Source organism: Carcharhinus amblyrhynchos, chromosome 3 (genome assembly GCF_965287045.1).
Source record: "Carcharhinus amblyrhynchos chromosome 3, sCarAmb.v2.hapA, whole genome shotgun sequence".
Taxonomy (NCBI): Eukaryota; Metazoa; Chordata; class Chondrichthyes; order Carcharhiniformes; family Carcharhinidae; genus Carcharhinus; species Carcharhinus amblyrhynchos.
This window is the reverse complement of record NC_137326.1, coordinates 110,929,240-110,946,985: the sequence shown is the minus strand read 5'-3', so window position 1 is coordinate 110,946,985 and position 17,746 is coordinate 110,929,240. Positions and strand designations below refer to the sequence as shown.

The following is a 17,746-nucleotide window of genomic DNA, read 5'->3' as shown; positions in this document are numbered from 1 at the left end:
ATGGAGAGTGCTGCCTGTTCCTAGGTGGTGCCACTGTTAAGTTAAGAGATGCACAGGAACTATTTGTACTCTGTGATCTTGTTACTGTTGAAGAAATGAGGGAATTTGCTGTGTTTCCTAGTAAAACACTTTGGAACCTCTTGTGGCTTTGAAAGGCATTAAAATGCTTTCCTTTCTATTCCTAATTCTTGTTCTTAATTCATTGTTAAAGGATACTGAGCAAGAATTGGGAATAGGAAGACTTGCATTTATTTAGTGACTTTCAACCCACAGGATATTCCAAATTGCTTTGCAGCCAATTATTTGAATGTATAGTGCAGGAAATGCAACAACAACTCAAATAGCAATTAAACATTTTTTAAAATTATGTCAATTGAAGGATAAGTATTAACCAGGACACTGGGGTAATTCTCCTTTTCAAAATAGTGCTATAGGACCTTTCACCTTCACCTGTGAGGGCAGGTAGGGCATAAATTTAACATGGTGTCCAAAAGACAGCAACTTTCTGCAGCAGTCGAGGGAGTGTCAGCCTTGAATGCTTTTTAATATCCTCCAGTGGTGTAGGACTTAAATCTGCCACCTTCTGATTTGGAGATTAATGCTGACACCTAGAGGTGTGAGCATAGTAGAACCTTTCAGTGTTCTAATCTGTGTCTCACCAAATTTAAACTTGTTTGAATCCAATTTCCATATGTGAAATGACTTTCTAATGCAGGTTCTTAGCATGCAGCAATGGTTACTGTCCCTGTGTCCTAGGTTGGTATTTTGTTTAAAATGGGATTTGATGTTAATATCAGTGATTTATTTGTTTAAAAAAAAGGTCAAAACTAAAAAGAAAACAAGCCGTACAAGTCAACCCACTACTTGGCCTCTGGAATGACACTATTTAAAGCTGTATCCCAAGTGTCTCACTTGTCACTTCCCAGTCGGTTGTTTTTCTTTTAAGAACATGTGGTTCATAACCATTTCTGGTCGCTGAACTTTCAGATGCGTGGAGAAATTTTGTATGGACTCGTGATTGGAACAGCTATTGTTCTGCATGGGTGTTGTGAATTCTCACCCTGCCTGAAAAAGATGCAGAGGTGTGCCATTGTTACTTGCTACCTTTGTTTTCCTTTGCATGCAGGATTGTAGGAGAGCATAGGACAACTGATTTTTTTTTAACAGGAGAAAATTAATTTCACAAGTATCAAGATTGTCGCACTTTCACCTCTTGTGTTGGATTGCAGGTTTCAAGTTTTAGGCCCACTGAATTTAAATGTGAAAGTTTTAGGTTGGCAACGCAGTATGGAGAGAATCTGCTGTTGGAGAAATGTTGAACCGAGGCCCATCATAAATGAGCTGATGATCATATTGTACCATTTAAAGATGCATGAGGAGTCCTGACCAACATTCCTCTTAATCATTGTTAGAAATAAAACACTGTCAATCATTTATTTGTTCATGGGACCTTGTACTGTGCAAATTGGCTGAGGTCTTTATTGGGCAAAGCAACCATACCATTTTGTAAATGCAAAGTTTATTTATTTGTGCCAAAGATCATCTAGCAATTATATTCCTTATAATGAGTTTTAATTCATTTTGAACATTTATCATGCTTTTTCAGAAGATGAGTAGAGAATGTTCTCAAGATTGGGGAAACTCATGTTAATGATCCATGTGAAATTAGTATAGAAATTGGCCTTTTCGGAGGAAATGTCAAAAATGAAAAGGAAGCAGTGCAAGCAGCTAATGCTGATTCATGCTGCATTCAAACAATTTGTGACGTATAACAGCTGATTACATGTCAGCGATGAATGGGCTGGAAATCTGAGAGTGACATGCCATTGACTTGGATTTTCTTTTACAAGTTTAGCTTCATGTTCATACTAAAAGTTTGGTATGTTGTTGATTATGTTAATTAATGCTGTCTGAATATCTCTGCTGTAGTCATGTGGTTCAGGTGCACTCACAATGCTGTTTAGGGCTATTCCAATATTTTGAAGCAGTGACATTAAAGGAGCAGCAGTACATTTCCAAGTCAGGATTGCATGTGATTTGGAGATGGTGCTTCCATACATCTGCTGCCCTTGTCCTTCTAGATGGTAAAGGTTGTGGGTTTGGAAAGTGTTGTCAAAGGCTGGCTGAGTTGTTGCAGTGCATCTTGTGGATGGCACAAGACTGTCACGGCACAGGTCATGAATACTTAAGATGGGATACTGATCAAGCTTTGTCTTGGATGGCATTGAGCTTCCTGAGTACTGTTGGAGCTATATTCATCCAACCTAGTGAAGAGTATTCCCCCTCTGTAACTCGTGCCTTCTGAATGGTTGAAAAACTTTGCAGATTCTGGTGCTAAATTACTTGCCACAGAATTCCCAACCCTCACTTGCTCTTGTATGTATGTGGCTGATCCCATGTGATTTCTCTGGTCAGTGGATTGATATTGGGCACTTCAATAATGGTAATTGAATGTCAAGGGACAGTGAACCCTGTGCCATTTGGCTTGCGTGGTTTTGAAGCCTTACAAACATCTACATGTAGATGTCATTGCACTTCTAAATACTGTATAAGACTTTACTAAATGGTTAAAAACAAAATACTGCAGATGCTGGAGATCCTAAATAAAACACTGGAGTTACTTGTTTTGGTGCATCTGTGGAGAGGAAATGTAGTTAATTTTTCTGGACCATCATCTTTCTCTGGGACTCAAACTTCCAATTAGTTGATGGTTGAACAGGGATAGGGAATTACAATGATGTGCAATTTGGGTAGACTGCTTGATTGAGATTGGACTTGGTTGGACAAGCCTGTCTCGTGCAATGTGGTGCTAGGAACCTATGTTTTTTTTGTACAAATAGGTTTATAAAGACACCTTGATGGGATCTGGATTCAAATTTGCAATTTGACTATTAAACATTCAGCATTGGATAATGCATAATATATGGAATGCATTTTTTGATGCTGCACCAATGTCTTGAAATGTGAGATTTTCTTTTTACTATTGACTTGACAGAATTGCCAGAGAATCAACACTGACAAACACGGAATAACTCTTTACACAACCTCCTTTTGTAGGACCTTTCACACAGTATGTACACTTCTATTATGGCTTTGTGATTAGTCATTTGGAAGAACTACATTTAAATAAAAAGGGTCTAAATATTAATGGCACCATAATTTCAGTAGTTCTGCAGCCTTTCAACTTTTAAAACTTTCAGTTCTAATGTTTTGGACGCTAATAAAACAAAGTATTTAGCTTCTGGTTCTAAAAATGGCAACTTTTTAAAGGTGTAATGGAGTTCCAGTTTGAATCTGATTCTCTTTTTGATTCTTGTCCCTGACATGTTAGTGCGGGTGCTGTCAGGGGATGGTGGGTACCTCCCTCTTGGAAGGGAGAACTGAAACTTGTCTAGACCCGTAGCTCTGTTTTTGCTGGGGCCTGACTTTAGTTGGCAGCTGGAGGGAATAGTGCATCCTACGGAGTCAAAATGCAAAATGATGGTTAAATTAGTCTTGTTGAAATTGTAGTAATCTAGTGCATGTTGTTTGATCATCACAGCTGCACTAGTTTTTCAAAAGCTCTCTGGTATTTATGTATAATGTTGCAATTAATACAGTAATTATATTCTCATTGAAGATGACTTTCAGAATTGGGGTTAAACTTGGATATATAATTGTCAGTACACTGTAGTTCTGGTGGACTTTTCTTGTAATTTCTGACAACTTCATTTTTTTCCCTTCACATAGCAGTTAATTGCAAATGATGAGTGACTGATACTGATTCAAGTTCCAAGCAGCGGGGTACTAATGATACATATCAATTTGTTTTAGCATTAGTCTTTGAAGCCTGTAGTGACCACTTATTTAAACTGTTCAGTTCAAATAAATTTTCCTAATTAAACCCTTTTTTTTATGATATTAAAGTGGGTTTAATCATTGCAGAATCCATATTCAGTTTAATGTGGAAATTTTATTTGATTTTCATGTATTGTTTTAAACATTCTGATTCTGGGATGAAGCTAAAGTTGTTATCTTTGTACAAACATTACTGCAAGTTTATTGATTTAATTCTGTTAGGATATTCAGTCTTTGTCAGACATGTTTGATAGACTTATTGGGGAAAATAGTCATCAGAAGTATTATGCTAGAAAAGAGACCTGGTATTGACTTAAAGTGTAATGAACATAGCTGAATTACCCTCTGTATTGCATTGCAGCAGTGGAAGCTGTAACGAATATAGCCATGTATGATCCAAAATAAGCCAAAGGGAAAGTAAGTAGAAAGTGCAGGTTTGGAGGGGTTGCAACAAAAAAAGGGAAAAGATCACAACAATACTAAACTATTGAAATGGCTACTGTGTAGGTGTGTGTAATTGTATACTACTTACACTGCTGCTACCAAAATAATTTGTTTTGTATGACTAAAGCAGCTGTTGGCAATGACCATCTCCAACAAGAGAGAATCAAAGCATCTCTCCATGACATTCAATGGCATAACCATTGCTGAATCCCCCACTATCAACATTCTGGGGAATTACCATTGACTAGAAACTGAATTGGATCAGGCATACAAATACTGTAGCCACAAGAACAAGTCAGAGGCTGGGAATTCTGTGACAAGTAATCGCTTCCTGACTTCCCAAAGCGCATGAAGTGTAATGGATTATTTCAATTTACCTGGATGAGTGCAGCTCTGACAACACCATCCATGACAAAACAGCCCACTTGAATAGCACCTAACCCACCACCTTAAACATTCACTGTCTCCACCACCGATGCACAGTGGCCGCGATGTGTACCATTTACAAGTTGCACTGCAGCAACTTATCAAGCTCTTCTGACAGCACCTCCCAACTGCTTACCATGTAGATTGACAGTAGCAGCAGATGCGTGGGAACACCATCTGCAAGTTTTTTGCAAGCCACACAGTAATACAGACTTGGAGCTATACTATTGTTCCTTCACTGTTACTGAGTCAAAATCCTGGAACTCCCTTTCCTCATAGCACAGGATACTGTTGTGGTCCAGAAAGGTGGCCCATCTTCACCATCTTGCTGAGTTATGGGTGGGCAGTAAATGCTGGCTTAGCCAGTGATGCCTAAATCCTGTGAATGAATTTTTTAAAACTGGAAAATTTATACAAACTTCTTTAATAGCACAGGAATCAACCCCTCCATTAGTATTGCACAAAGAAACTTTGACGTATCCTGAAAGCAATGAAACCATGTTAAAAACTGCAGTATTCTGACTGCATTTTCCCTTGTTAAGTGTATTCCCACCCACCCGCTTCATCAACTTAAATTGCCATTTTAACTTTTTCAATACGAATAGTTCATTGGTCATGCAGTTGCCTGCATGTGACATTTGGTTCCATAAGTGTGGGCTGCTCTCTAGTGTCTTACCCTTGTGACTTCATAGATGAGCCAGCAGGCTGTTTCACTGGAATGTCACCACTAAGTCTGTATCTGTCCTAGTATGAAGGTCACATGGCATTTCCTGGGGTCTATAGCGGGACTGTATGAGCAAGGATATTACTTGACAATTGGGTGTATCAAAGCTGAGTCCATCCTCCAAACGTGTATTTTCTAGCAGTGGTCACTGGATAGCGATCAAGAACAGGAGTATTTAGCTGAGCTGATTTCTTTTTTTCTCTCGACTTCCCTAGTTCAGGAGTGCTGAGGCCAATTGTAGCACTTCAGCTGCCACCTCAGTTGACGTCAGCTAACTGAGTACAGATCAGGGATGGGAACTTTTGGTCTGTGTGGGTAAGTTCCACACTGAACACTGCATTCACTTCCATTTTGAATGGAATAAGGTTAAGGCTCTGGGTAATGATATAATGTGCTTTCCATTACAGTAGTGTCCCATTTTGAATTTTACTGAAAAATATTAATTTAAAAATTAGTTTTATTTCTTTGTATTGAAGAAGTTTGAAAGGATTGCTTGAATATTATACATATGTGCATGAGCAATTATTCTCATTTTTTTTTTCTCCCATGTTTTTCTTCCTGCCCTGGCAAGATAATTTTAATTTTAACTGAACCCTGAATTAGGAGTCCCGAGTGACCCACGTGATTGTATGTTATTGAAATAGAAAAATCATTACAAATTCTCAAGTCCTGTATTAATACAGGATAAGTGTCAGTTGATGACTTTTTATAATAGTTAGTTTTCTAATCGTGTGAACCCATCCGAGACAAATTGTTTATTTTTGTTTTGGGGGCAGGGAAAGAGCTCAGAAAACAATGAAATTAATCAATCGTGCTGGGCACGTTCATTTTTATACAAATCTGGATGTTGTGTAAACCTGGAATTTTTAGTTATTCAACAGTGGAATATGTTATCCTGTCCATGTGCTCCTTTTAATCCATTTTTGTTTTTGATAGTGGCTCCATTGGTCCATTAACTTCCTTTATCACAAGTTCAAAATGGGGTCACTATTGTAGGGAAATCTTTACAGTAAGGCCACCATTGTACATTTGTTTCCTTACCTGATGTAGACTATTTGAAATGTCTGTCTTTCCACTTTAGATAAATTGATGAACTGGAAGTTGCAAAAAAAGGAAAAGAATTTGAAAGTCAAACCTTGAATACTGTTCAAGATGAATGTTTGTTTATTTTGAACAATTGTTGGTCAGTGACTCTTGAACTGGCAGGATTTTGACCCTTTACTTGTTTTATGAAAAGCAAACCCATTTGTAGCTTGAACTGATTGCTAGGCCTAATCAGGTTCTTTATTCTTTTCTTTCTTTTAATTGTAAATCCAGATATGTTATCAGTATTACAGCTTTGTCTTGTCTTTGTAGATTTCACAACGAGTAGCGGCTCCACATGCTGTGCCACATGAAATGAATAAAGGGCCCCAACCCATTGGAGGACCTCCAGCTGCCCCACATCCCTCCCCTTCTGGAATTTCTCAGGTGAATAAAAGCTGCTTTTTCTTTTTGCTGATAAAAGGGTGTTGTTAGTTGACTGTCAATGCCTCCCAAAATTAACCTGATTTGTCACTGTTTTTAGACTGCCTATCCCTCTGGCCAGACAACAGCTCCAGTAGTCTTTGCACCACAGCAAACTCCACAAATGAACACTCAACCACAACCACGGCAGGTAAGATAGGTTTCTGATTGGAAAGATTAGCAGCAAAACTGATTGTGAACGTTCTGTAACTCTTAAAATATGTACTCTTGAATTGTTGCCATATTTCTGCAATTGACTAGTTTCGGTCAGCTTACTATACAGAGTCAGTCCTAGATTATGAAATCTTCAGAAATTTGATTTAATTTTAGCTTAATTGTTTTTGAATAAACTCTCATCCCACTGCATACTTAATTGCTTTTATATTTGGATCCCTTCAGCTTGAATTGAGAACGGTCTGTAGTGTTTTGTGACTTGTCTAATGCTGTAGTCTGTATCGGCAACCGAGAGGCTGACATTGTTATGGTATGACACTTCTGTACCCAGTCTTTCTAAACGTCTCCATGCTTATCCAGCAGAGAACTGATTAAAGGCTGTGCATGCCAACTGGGTTGGGATTGTTTGGTGTAATCCAAGTTGATGATTTAATCACTGGGTGAGATTACCTATACTCCTTCTGCCAGTTTAGATTTTGAAGCTTCAGTATTGATTAAAAGGGAAATGATTGTCAAACGTTGTGGCATTTAAACCACTTTTTAAGCATCAGTTATCAGTACATGGCTGTTAAAAGGTTATTTGTTGGCTACTGTTCTCAGTAGCCATGTACTTTAAAGCACATGTTACTATAACTGCTTACTATCCAAAATCCTACTAAATTATCACATTTTTTTTATATACTATGGCTTAATTGAAATTGTCCAAACTCCATTCTCCTTGGGCATACTCAATGGTAGCGTTTCTTGTAAGTTCCGTAGAAGGGAGATCAATCTAATGTTGAGGTCCATACTGAAGTATTACTCCAGTTACTATAATTCACATTATCTTAGGCAACTTGAAGTGCCAGTATATCTATACATTTTGGGTAAGTTGTCACTAATGTAAAAGTTGATTAGTGTGCAATAATTACTTATCCTCTTGATCGACTTCATTTTTCATTTCCATCCCAGTTCTTCTGAATGTTAAGATTTAGATTAATAGTTCTTACCCCTCGACAGTATTTTGTTCAAATAGCCATTCTTAATTCTGTCTTTGAGTGTTGATATGCTTCAAGTTACAGATGCATAATAGCTGGCCCAGCCTTTTCACGTAAGATGGTGTTCTTTATATATACATGGAAAGACTGATCTCTGCCTGCCACCCTAGTGGGAACTGCCAGATAACCCCGAATAAAGAACAGTGGCTGATTCTTTTGTTTTGACATCTATTCTTGCTGGGGGTGTCAAGACAATTCTAGGGCTAATGCTGAGATTAGCATATTTTGAATCTAGTGAATAAATGGTGTATTAGGTGGGTGCATTCATTATCTGAGTTAACAGATCTGGTTAGTTTCATGAAAAAAATAGAAAGGTGTAGAAGAAAGATGAATGAAAAGGGAACCCCTCAGTTCTGATTGGGGAGAAACAACAAGAGCTTTTATATCAATGTGATTGATATGTGAGCACATAAGACCTGACTGCAGAGAAAGAAAACCAGTCCAAAGCGTTGTGTTACTGGTTAGCAGTGAAATAGCATTTGTTCCCTAGTCAAAATAGACATTTGATTTTTTTTTGTCACATCTACTTGTGTATTAAACGCCAAAGGAAAGCTGCCATTTTCAACACGTTGCTAGGCCAGCTGTTATTGCCTGTAAACTGTACAACAATATTTGTTTGTTGACTGAGCAAAAAGACACAATGTGATTAAAAATCTTGTTTTAGATTTTCGGAATATGGTCATTAACTTGAAGGGTGGGAATAATTAGCTCAGTGTTAGGTTCATTTAAGTTATTGACTTTCTGCTGATCATTCTGCATAGATGGCTAGGTCACGAGGAAGAAGTTGGTCATTCTATCCAGCACAAAGATAATAAATGCATTCTGCGTTAAATTGGTTAATGGAAGTGTGTACAAAGGTATGGCATTTCCATATGAGCATTTGTTAACTGGATGTGAGAAAACTGGACGTTTGATTTTTGAAATTTACAGTTTCTCTTTCCTACAATCTTGCAAAATCATTAGTATTGAAACTTTCAGGATTAACAGGCGAACCTGAGAAGCTTGTAAATGTTTTTCTGTGTATCGAGCCTACCTGACTAATCTTAAATTTGACTTTTATTTCTTACTTTCCTAGTTTGCTGCAGGTCCTCGAGCTTTACATCAGCAGGTACTAACCAATTAACAGACTGCATGTAATTGCATACTACTTCATGCAATTCCATGTAAATTTACATGCTAAGATTTAAAATATGGCTTTCAGTGCATGTCTGGATTTCAATTCCATCTCCTTTTGCTTATTGTATATACTTAAGATGAGACATTTATATTCCTGCTGAAAAGTGGAAGGGGAGGTGGTTGTTGGCAGGACTTTAGGAATAAAAGTCGTACTTGGGTGATGCCCTCATTCAGATTTCTTCCTCGCAGAGCAATTTCTAGAAAGATGGATCCAGCAGCTGCACCACCATATGAGCGCATTGCTGACAGCTGTTGTTCAGCCCTCCAGTGAGATGATACTTAAATGGCAACTCACCCTCTCAACGTGAGTCCTGGCTCCTGCTGCTGATTTCTTTTCATCGATCTTGTCGGGCAGTCTACAAATTTAAAATCAGCAGTTGGTGCTTAGACTGAAGTAGGGAGTCAGGAGGAAAAGTCATTTAAATATAACAGCACTGGAGTAGCTGAGTGTAGAAATGCACTCTGATCCTCCAGCAGTGCAAAATGTAATCGGCACCTCTTCCTCCCAAGTTCTGTCCTGGCTCTTGCTGATTTAAAATCTGCTTTTCCTCAAGCTATTCTTCTGAACTATTTGGGATTTAAAAGTCAACAGAGTCTGGATTAATGTTTGGAAAACTACTATTTAAATAACAGTGCTGGAACTGTAGAGTGCATTCCTATTAACTGATGCTTCATTTCTCTGCCACTTTGCAAATAAGAACTTTGATTTATGTTGCATGTCACTGCATCACTTGCATCCTAAGGTGCTTTGTTACAAATTATGTAGGAAAATGCAGCAGCATTTGGTTCGATGATCAGTAGATCTGTTGTTCATTGATGGAGGACAACAGGCCAGAATCCTGCCATTTTTTGAGTGGTACTTGAGACCTTTACTGTCATTTGGACCAGGCTCAATGAAAGCATGGTACATATTCTGCACCACTCGCTCAGTGTTGTTCTGCTAGTGTCTTGGTGTAGATTATGCACTGAAGTTTTGAAGTGCAGCGTGAATCTACCAGCTTAAGATTTGGAGGCACGTGCACTCGGACAAGTGGACAGTTGTAGAACAAAAATAAAATAATTGGTTCAAATCCCAGGCCATCATTTGATATAAGCTGCTTACTGCAATTGCAGTCAATTTTTCCACTTGTTTGCTTGGCCTCTAGAAAGTGCCTTATGTTTGTGTGATCAGATATATTGTGTCCGTATAGCTTTTGCTGGGTATCTCTATGGAAAATCTTTCTCATGGTGACTGAAGCCCAAGAGCCTACAGCAGATTTAAAATCTGTAGCAACCCAGAATGATCAGAATAGAAAAGAGTTTATATCAGCATTGGGAGCCAGGACTCCACGTTGGCATGGAAAGATGCTATAAAAATATCACTTTGAAGAGGCAAGTAACTATAAACGATTCTGGATATTGAATTGGAAATTGGTGGAAAAATATGTTTCTGGATGTATGGTTCATAGAATTATAAAATGTGGAGTTTGTCAAGTTGAATATTTGTGGGTGGAGGGAGGGAAAAAGGTATAAAGTTGCCTTTTTCTTGGCTCACCTTGTACGGAAGTATATACGTTAGCCATGTATCATTAGGGTCTGCAACAATAGGCTCATGGTTATTTGTAGTCAGTAAAGCTAGAAGATTTTGTCCCAGACCATAGCGACACACCTTTTTGTTGTTGCACCTTTTGTTACTGCATTTTTAGTGAAAGATAGTTGTTCAGATAAATGGCCATTTCAAGAATACATCTTGAATTCATTTAATAAAATTGAAGTTTGAAATTGTGAATTTTCAGTGTCTTAATAGAATTGATTCATTTTGGAACGTGTGTGTGTAACATTTAACTATTCTGTCACATTAGTTTAAGAGAATAATATAAACAAATTAAAATGTGTTTTACTGAATATATTCTGAAGTGTGGTGGGCACTGTCTTATGCAGTTCTACATTATGGGCTATGTTTGAGAAAATTGACAGTCAGTAGAAAACAAAACAGCTTGCTTTAAGTAACGTAAGCACTGTCAATTGCTTTTTCTTGTTTTAAAGAAAATCATACTTTTCCAGTAAGTGAGTGATACTGATGGGATTTTTCTTTGGTGCTAACTATTTTTGGACACTGAGTCAAAAAGGCACGAGTAAAAGATGACTGGAACTTGGACTTTGATTTGAGATTTCAAGAGACGAGTTGTTTGTGCATTCGAAGTCATTTTGTTTGAAATAAATTTAGGCATGCAACTGTTTGAGATTTGAGTATTCCATGTTCTATTTGTGGCACTGAGTCTTGGCATACTTGTGATTCATAGACATCACAGTAGGGAAAGCAATCTTGGGGAATGTTTTGATACCTAGCAGCTGTGGAAGAAAACATTAACTGATGCATACTAACCTGGCAGCATAAGTATGGTAACTTGAAGCAAATTTGCACTGAAAAGTAAATGTCATGCTGCATGTTGATTTTGTAATGTAGCAATAACTTGCAGTGTTTATGAATTCTTAAAAATGCTTCAGGTTTAACTCAAAATTTTATCAACACTCTCAGGTTTATGGTAGTCCTGCCCTACTGTTGATGTGCTGTTTGGTATCTCTGGAAGCCAAAAGTGATTTTTTTTAAAGAGCTGTTGCAGTTGCAAATTTTGGTTCTAGCTTTTCCATTTTCACTTGAGACCTTGACATCTGGTAGACGTAAATATATTTATGTTCAGTGGTTTGAGAGAATGGTTAATCAAGGTTTTGAAAATGTCCAGTCATAGGATAGAGAGAGACTTTTATTGCTTAGTACTCAGTAATACATCTAAACTTTCAGTTAATGGAAATTTGTCTAAATCTCTTATTTAGAAATAGTAAAATGTTTAAGTTTTTAGCCTTCATTAACATTTTAAAAGATGCATAATTTTTTTACTCTTGGTGTTCATTCTTTGGGATAGAACATAGAACATTACAGCGCAGAACAGGCCCTTCGGCCCACGATGTTGCGCCGACCAGTTACAAAAACAATGACCCACTAGCCTATACCAATCCCTTTTCGTCCATAAACCTATCCAGAGATCTCTTAAACGCCCCCAAACTAGACGCATTTACAACTGCAGCAGGCAGGGCATTCCAATCCCTCACCACCCGCTGGGTAAAGAACCTACCCCTGACATCCGTCCTGTAGCTACCCCCCCTTAATTTAAAGCCATGCCCCCTCGTGCTAGCTTTCTCCATCCGAGGAAAAAGGCTATCACTATCCACCCTATCTAAACCTCTAATCATCTTATATGTTTCAATAAGATCCCCTCTTAGCCGCCTTCTTTCCAACGAAAACAACCCTAAATCCCTCAGTCTCTCCTCATAGGACCTCCCCACCATACCAGGCAACATCCTAGTAAACCTCCTCTGCACCCTCTCCAACGCCTCCACATCCTTCTTGTAATGCGGGGACCAGAACTGCACACAGTACTCCAAGTGCGGCCGCACTAGAGTAGTGTACAGTTGCAACATGACGCTGCGACTCCTAAATTCAATCCCCCTACCAATAAACGCCAAGACACCGTACGCCTTCTTAACAACCTTATCTACTTGATTCCCAACTTTCAGGGATCTATGTACACATACACCTAGATCCCTCTGTTCATCCACACTATTCAAAGTCCTCCTGTTAGCCCTATACTCGACACATCTGTTGCTCCTACCAAAGTGAATTACCTCACACTTCTCCGCATTAAATTCCATCCGCCACCTCTCGGCCCAGCTCTGCAACCTATCTAAGTCTCCCTGCAGACTATGACACCCTTCCTCACAATCTACCACACCTCCGACTTTGGTGTCATCAGCAAATTTACTAATCCACCCAACTATACCCTCATCCAGATCATTAATAAAAATTACAAACAACAGTGGCCCCAAAACAGATCCCTGAGGCACACCACTCGTAACTGAACTCCATGATGAATATTTACCATCAACCACCACCCTCTATCTCCTATCTGATAGCCAATTCCTGATCCAACTTCCTAGATTACCCACAATCCCATACATCTGCATTTTCTGCAGAAGCCTACCATGGTGAACCTTATCGAACGCCTTACTAAAATCCATATATACCACGTCAACTGCCTTGCCCCCATCCACCTCTTTGGTCACCTTCTCAAAAAACTCAATAAGGTTAGTAAGGCACGACCTACCCGCTACAAAACCATGCTGACTATTTCTGATCAATTCATTACACTCCAAATAACTATAAATCCTATCCCTAATAATTTTTTCTAAAACCTTGCCCACAACAGAAGTAAGACTCACCGGTCTATAATTCCCGGCAAAGTCTCTGTTCCCCTTCTTAAACAATGGGACAACATTCGCTATCCTCCAATCCTCCGGGACTACACCAGAGACCAATGACGACCTGAAGATCAGAGCCAGAGGCTCTGCAATCACCTCTCTAGCCTCCCAGAGAATCCTAGGGTAGATCCCATCCGGACCAGGGGACTTATCTATTTTCAGCCCCTCAAGAATTTCCAGCACATCCCCCTTATCAACCGTAATACTGTCTATTTTACACCCCTGCAACCCAATGTCCTCCTCAGCTATATTCATGTCCCCCTGCGTGAACACCGAAGAGAAATATTGGTTCAATACTTCTCCAATCTCCTCCGGTTCCACACACAACTTCCCCCTGCTGTCTGTAACTGGCCCTAATCTTGCCCTGACCAACCTTCTGTTCTTGACATACCTATAGAACGCCTTAGGATTCTCCTTAATCCTATCAGCCAGAGTCTTCTCATGTCCTCTTTTAGCCCTTCTCAACTCACTCTTCAACTCCCTCCTAGCCAATCTAAAGCTTTCTAGTGCACTATCTGAGCCCTCCAATCTCATCCGAACATAAGCCTCCTTTTTCTTTTTAACCATCAACTCAACTCTTTTAGTGCACCACGGTTCCCTAGATCTACCAAATCCTCCATGCCTGACAGGGACATACCTATCAAGGACTCGCAGTAGCTGCTCCTTGAAAAAACTCCACATTTTGGACGTTCCCAGTCCCTGTAATCTCCTAGTCCAATCTGTGCTTCCTAATTCACTCCTAATAGCCTCATAATTGCCCTTACCCCAGCTAAAACTACTGACCCGAGGTTCATGCCTATCCCTTCCCATCACTAAGGTGAACGTAACCGAATTGTGGATATGATTTCATTTGGAAATGTTAAAAATAAACTGTCCTATTTTGCATACTTGAAGAAACATCCAGGTTCTGTAACAACTAGAATTAATTTGAAGAGGTTTGTTATCACTTGGAAGGTTATCTCTAGCTGTTTGTATGTACAGGTATTTTTTTGGTAGAGAGTTCCTGCGTGGAAAAATTAGGTTTGTTAGTTTAATAGCATGAATAACCTGGTGAAAGTTTTTTTTCAAAGTCACTTTAAGGCTTCTATTCTTTCTGGACTAAATTGGTAGTAGGAAGTTATTAAAAAATAATTCAGCTTGGTTCAGTGCTTTGCACAGTTTTATTTTCAACAATTCAGGGTGCATGTACCTTGTGTAACTACATCCCTTGATAAATCCAGTACACGCCATTAAAGCTTAACTGAGAATGTCAACTGAAGACTCTTTGCTGAACGTTTAGCAATTTTGATGGAATTGATGTACTTTTGCTGAGTAGGGAGCTGTGAATAGTTTTGGTTTTGTTTCATTCCTGCTTGAAGCTAGTATTCCTGTAGACTGTGTCATGTAAATAGACCTTGTATATAAGCTGACCTTTTTTTTCCTTGCTAAATATCAATCTGGCCTATACTTGTGTATAAGTCAACCCTCCCTTTTCGGCAAACAAATGTGATGCTTACATTAGGAGTTGGTCCAAGTTTTTAACATCAGGAATGCATGTCTTGCTTTTAAGCTGGAACATTAGTCGTACATGGGACAAAGCAGGCGATATGAGCCATGCTGTCAAGAAGATACTTGGGAGTTTAAGATGAATCAATACATACTGCGTATGGTGAATAATGAACAGAAATGGGTTCTCTGGCAAAATGTATGAAGTGCCAAGCTGGTTTCACACAAAGTTGTAACATTTACTAACTTGTCAATTGACTGTACTTCAGTAAGGGGATTCAGTGTTATGGAAAAACTGGTGGGAGGTGGAGGAATCCATCCTGAAGAAGGTGCCCAATGTGTCATGGCACCAGCCACTGGCCTGATTTTTGAGAAGCATATATCAGGAATGTGTCCTTGAAAATTGTCAATTGTCACAAGAAATGTACTAAGTAATACGAGTGGGCCAAATCAGACAGAGTCCGGCCAAGGTTTCAGAGCAACAAGTTTTATGGCACAAAAATATCCAGTGTTGCAGCAGAAAACCAATACACAACCGACAATCTTTGCCAAAATTACCAGTTTACAATAATTTCTCAGAGCCAACACGAGTGGAGTACCTCTTGTGACATTGGCAACATGGATGAAACGTCCATGAATTTTGACATGAGCAGCAACTGAATTGTGGGAAGGAAGTGTTCAGAATCGGTTCTAGTGAAAATCACGAGAAAAGATCCCTGCTGATACTTGCCTGCAAGGCTGACAGAACAAAATTAAAGCCTGTGATAATTTTCAAATTTAAAACGATGATAAAAATCAAATTCCCTGTGGGAATGTCAGTGATTACAATAGATAGGTGAAGATGCAGTGAAGTTATTGATTGATCATTGTTGATCATAGGCATCCTGGTGGCCTACTCAAAGAATGCAGCTTATTAGTTTGGGATGTATTCAGATCCCATGTAATCAGGAGCGAATCAGAAGAGAGAACATCTGAATTGCAATTCTGAGGTGGGCTTTTACTTCCATTGTTCAGTCTTCTGGATTTGATGTAAAGGGAAATTAAAAGTGCTGAATGTGATCCAGATGGGATCATTACCATGATGTCTTGGGTAAAGTGACACAATGAAATTGATGAACACTCATCATTTTCAGCATCTATCTGATGCAAAATTTGACTTAAAGGTGTTTTGAGTGTGGTTAGGGTTAAGTCATTTAATAAAATGTGGCACAGTGATTAGATGCAGTTCGAATTATGAGTGGGTTTTTAAAATTTCGGAACGGTGACCACCAGCACCAGCAGTTCACATTTTATACTTGGTGCATAAGTTGAAGGAATGTTTGAGGCTTCAAGTGTCGACTTCTAGGTATCTATGCTACATTTCAATTTAAAGTTACCAGTAAAATCCAAAATGCACTACTGATGTTTCTGTATGTAGCGTACATCCATTCAACTATTGTCTCAGCATAACTAATGTACATGAAATAATTTCAAAAGTATTTGAGTTGCTTAAAGAACTCCCCTAACCCATTACAGTGAATTGGCTATCATTAAATACTTAGATTACAAATATGAAGAATAACTCAGTCATTTTTATTCGGCAACTTGAATGAGGTAACTTCTAAATTAAGAGAGATGGACAGCAGTTGTAAATACATCAAGATTTGTTTGGCTTTCATTCAGTGCACTCTAAATTTCACATTGTATAATTTCCATTTTAGTTAGGTGGCAGTTTTGAAGGGTATTATGTTAATCTCTTGATCATGTGGTCCCTTGGCTCCATTAATTGGACAGGAATTTCCATTAGGTTACTCTGGTTATTTCAACTCTCTGCTTGAAATTAGCCAAACCAGTGCAAAATATCAGAATTCAAAAAGCAAATTAAATCTAGCGCAAATCGAGTTTCCAGGAACATTTTGTGTTAACTTACGGAAGTTAACTTTTGTGCTAAAAGTGAGCCTGCTGGCCTCGCCCTTACTCACCATTGTGATTTTCTGATGCTTGTCTTCAAGGATACTCTTGAAATTAATATTTTTAAACACAGGTGTAATGACTCTTTGAAACATTAGTTTTTTTGTTTGCTAAAACTGCCCACCAAAGTAATAGTAGACAATTACGTATAGGTAGCTTTTGCTCTCAGCTGGTGGACTAGACGCTGATTAAAAATGCTTACTTTTTTTTTTCAGGGGTTGGGGGGGGGGCGGGTGCGAAGCACATTTTCAGCTGTATTTAAAAATGTGCTGGAGTTGTGGGTTGTCACTCTTAATATACCGGAATATTTTTAATATAAATGTTTTCTGCTAAATTTTTAAGTTCAGTGATGTGGAGATGAACTTGAGCATAAAAGACATTTTAAGAGTGCAATTTTGACCCCAGTCACCAATTTAAACCAAAGTGGAAACAAATGACCCTTTGCACGAATTGCTGCACGTGCAGTTGATTCCATTAAAGATTTGTCAGAATTGTTTTCTGTTTCTCTGATTTATGTCACTGATGTAATGAGTATCCTTTGACACCTTAGTGTTTCCAGACCTGCATTTTAGCTTATCCTTGCTGATGAGATTATTATAAAATGGTATCAAATTTCATGTAAATTGTGCTCAATTACTTTTGTCTAGTGGCAGATCTAAAGGCTTGCCAAAAAAAAAGCAGACAACTAAAA

At 38.6% G+C, this 17,746-nt stretch overlaps 1 protein-coding gene across 7 annotated transcripts in view; it reads left to right on the top strand.

Moving 5' to 3' along the window:
• LOC145341013 (eukaryotic translation initiation factor 4 gamma 1-like) overlaps positions 1-17,746 on the top strand; it is a 134,707-nt gene that overhangs the window by 11,611 nt on the left and 105,350 nt on the right. For 3 of the 7 annotated variants that reach the window (XM_080185704.1, XM_080185700.1, XM_080185703.1), the window contains 3 exons: positions 6,788-6,901; positions 6,999-7,088; positions 9,224-9,256. In XM_080185704.1, the coding sequence (XP_080041830.1) occupies positions 6,830-6,901; positions 6,999-7,088; positions 9,224-9,256 (195 nt within the window). In that variant the 5' untranslated portion in view covers positions 6,788-6,829. Of the gene's footprint in view, positions 1-2,995; positions 3,071-5,646; positions 5,747-6,787; positions 6,902-6,998; positions 7,089-9,223; positions 9,257-9,513; positions 9,629-17,746 lie in introns of those variants that run through there. The other 4 variants (XM_080185701.1, XM_080185702.1, XM_080185705.1 and 1 more) reach the window with 4 other exon arrangements.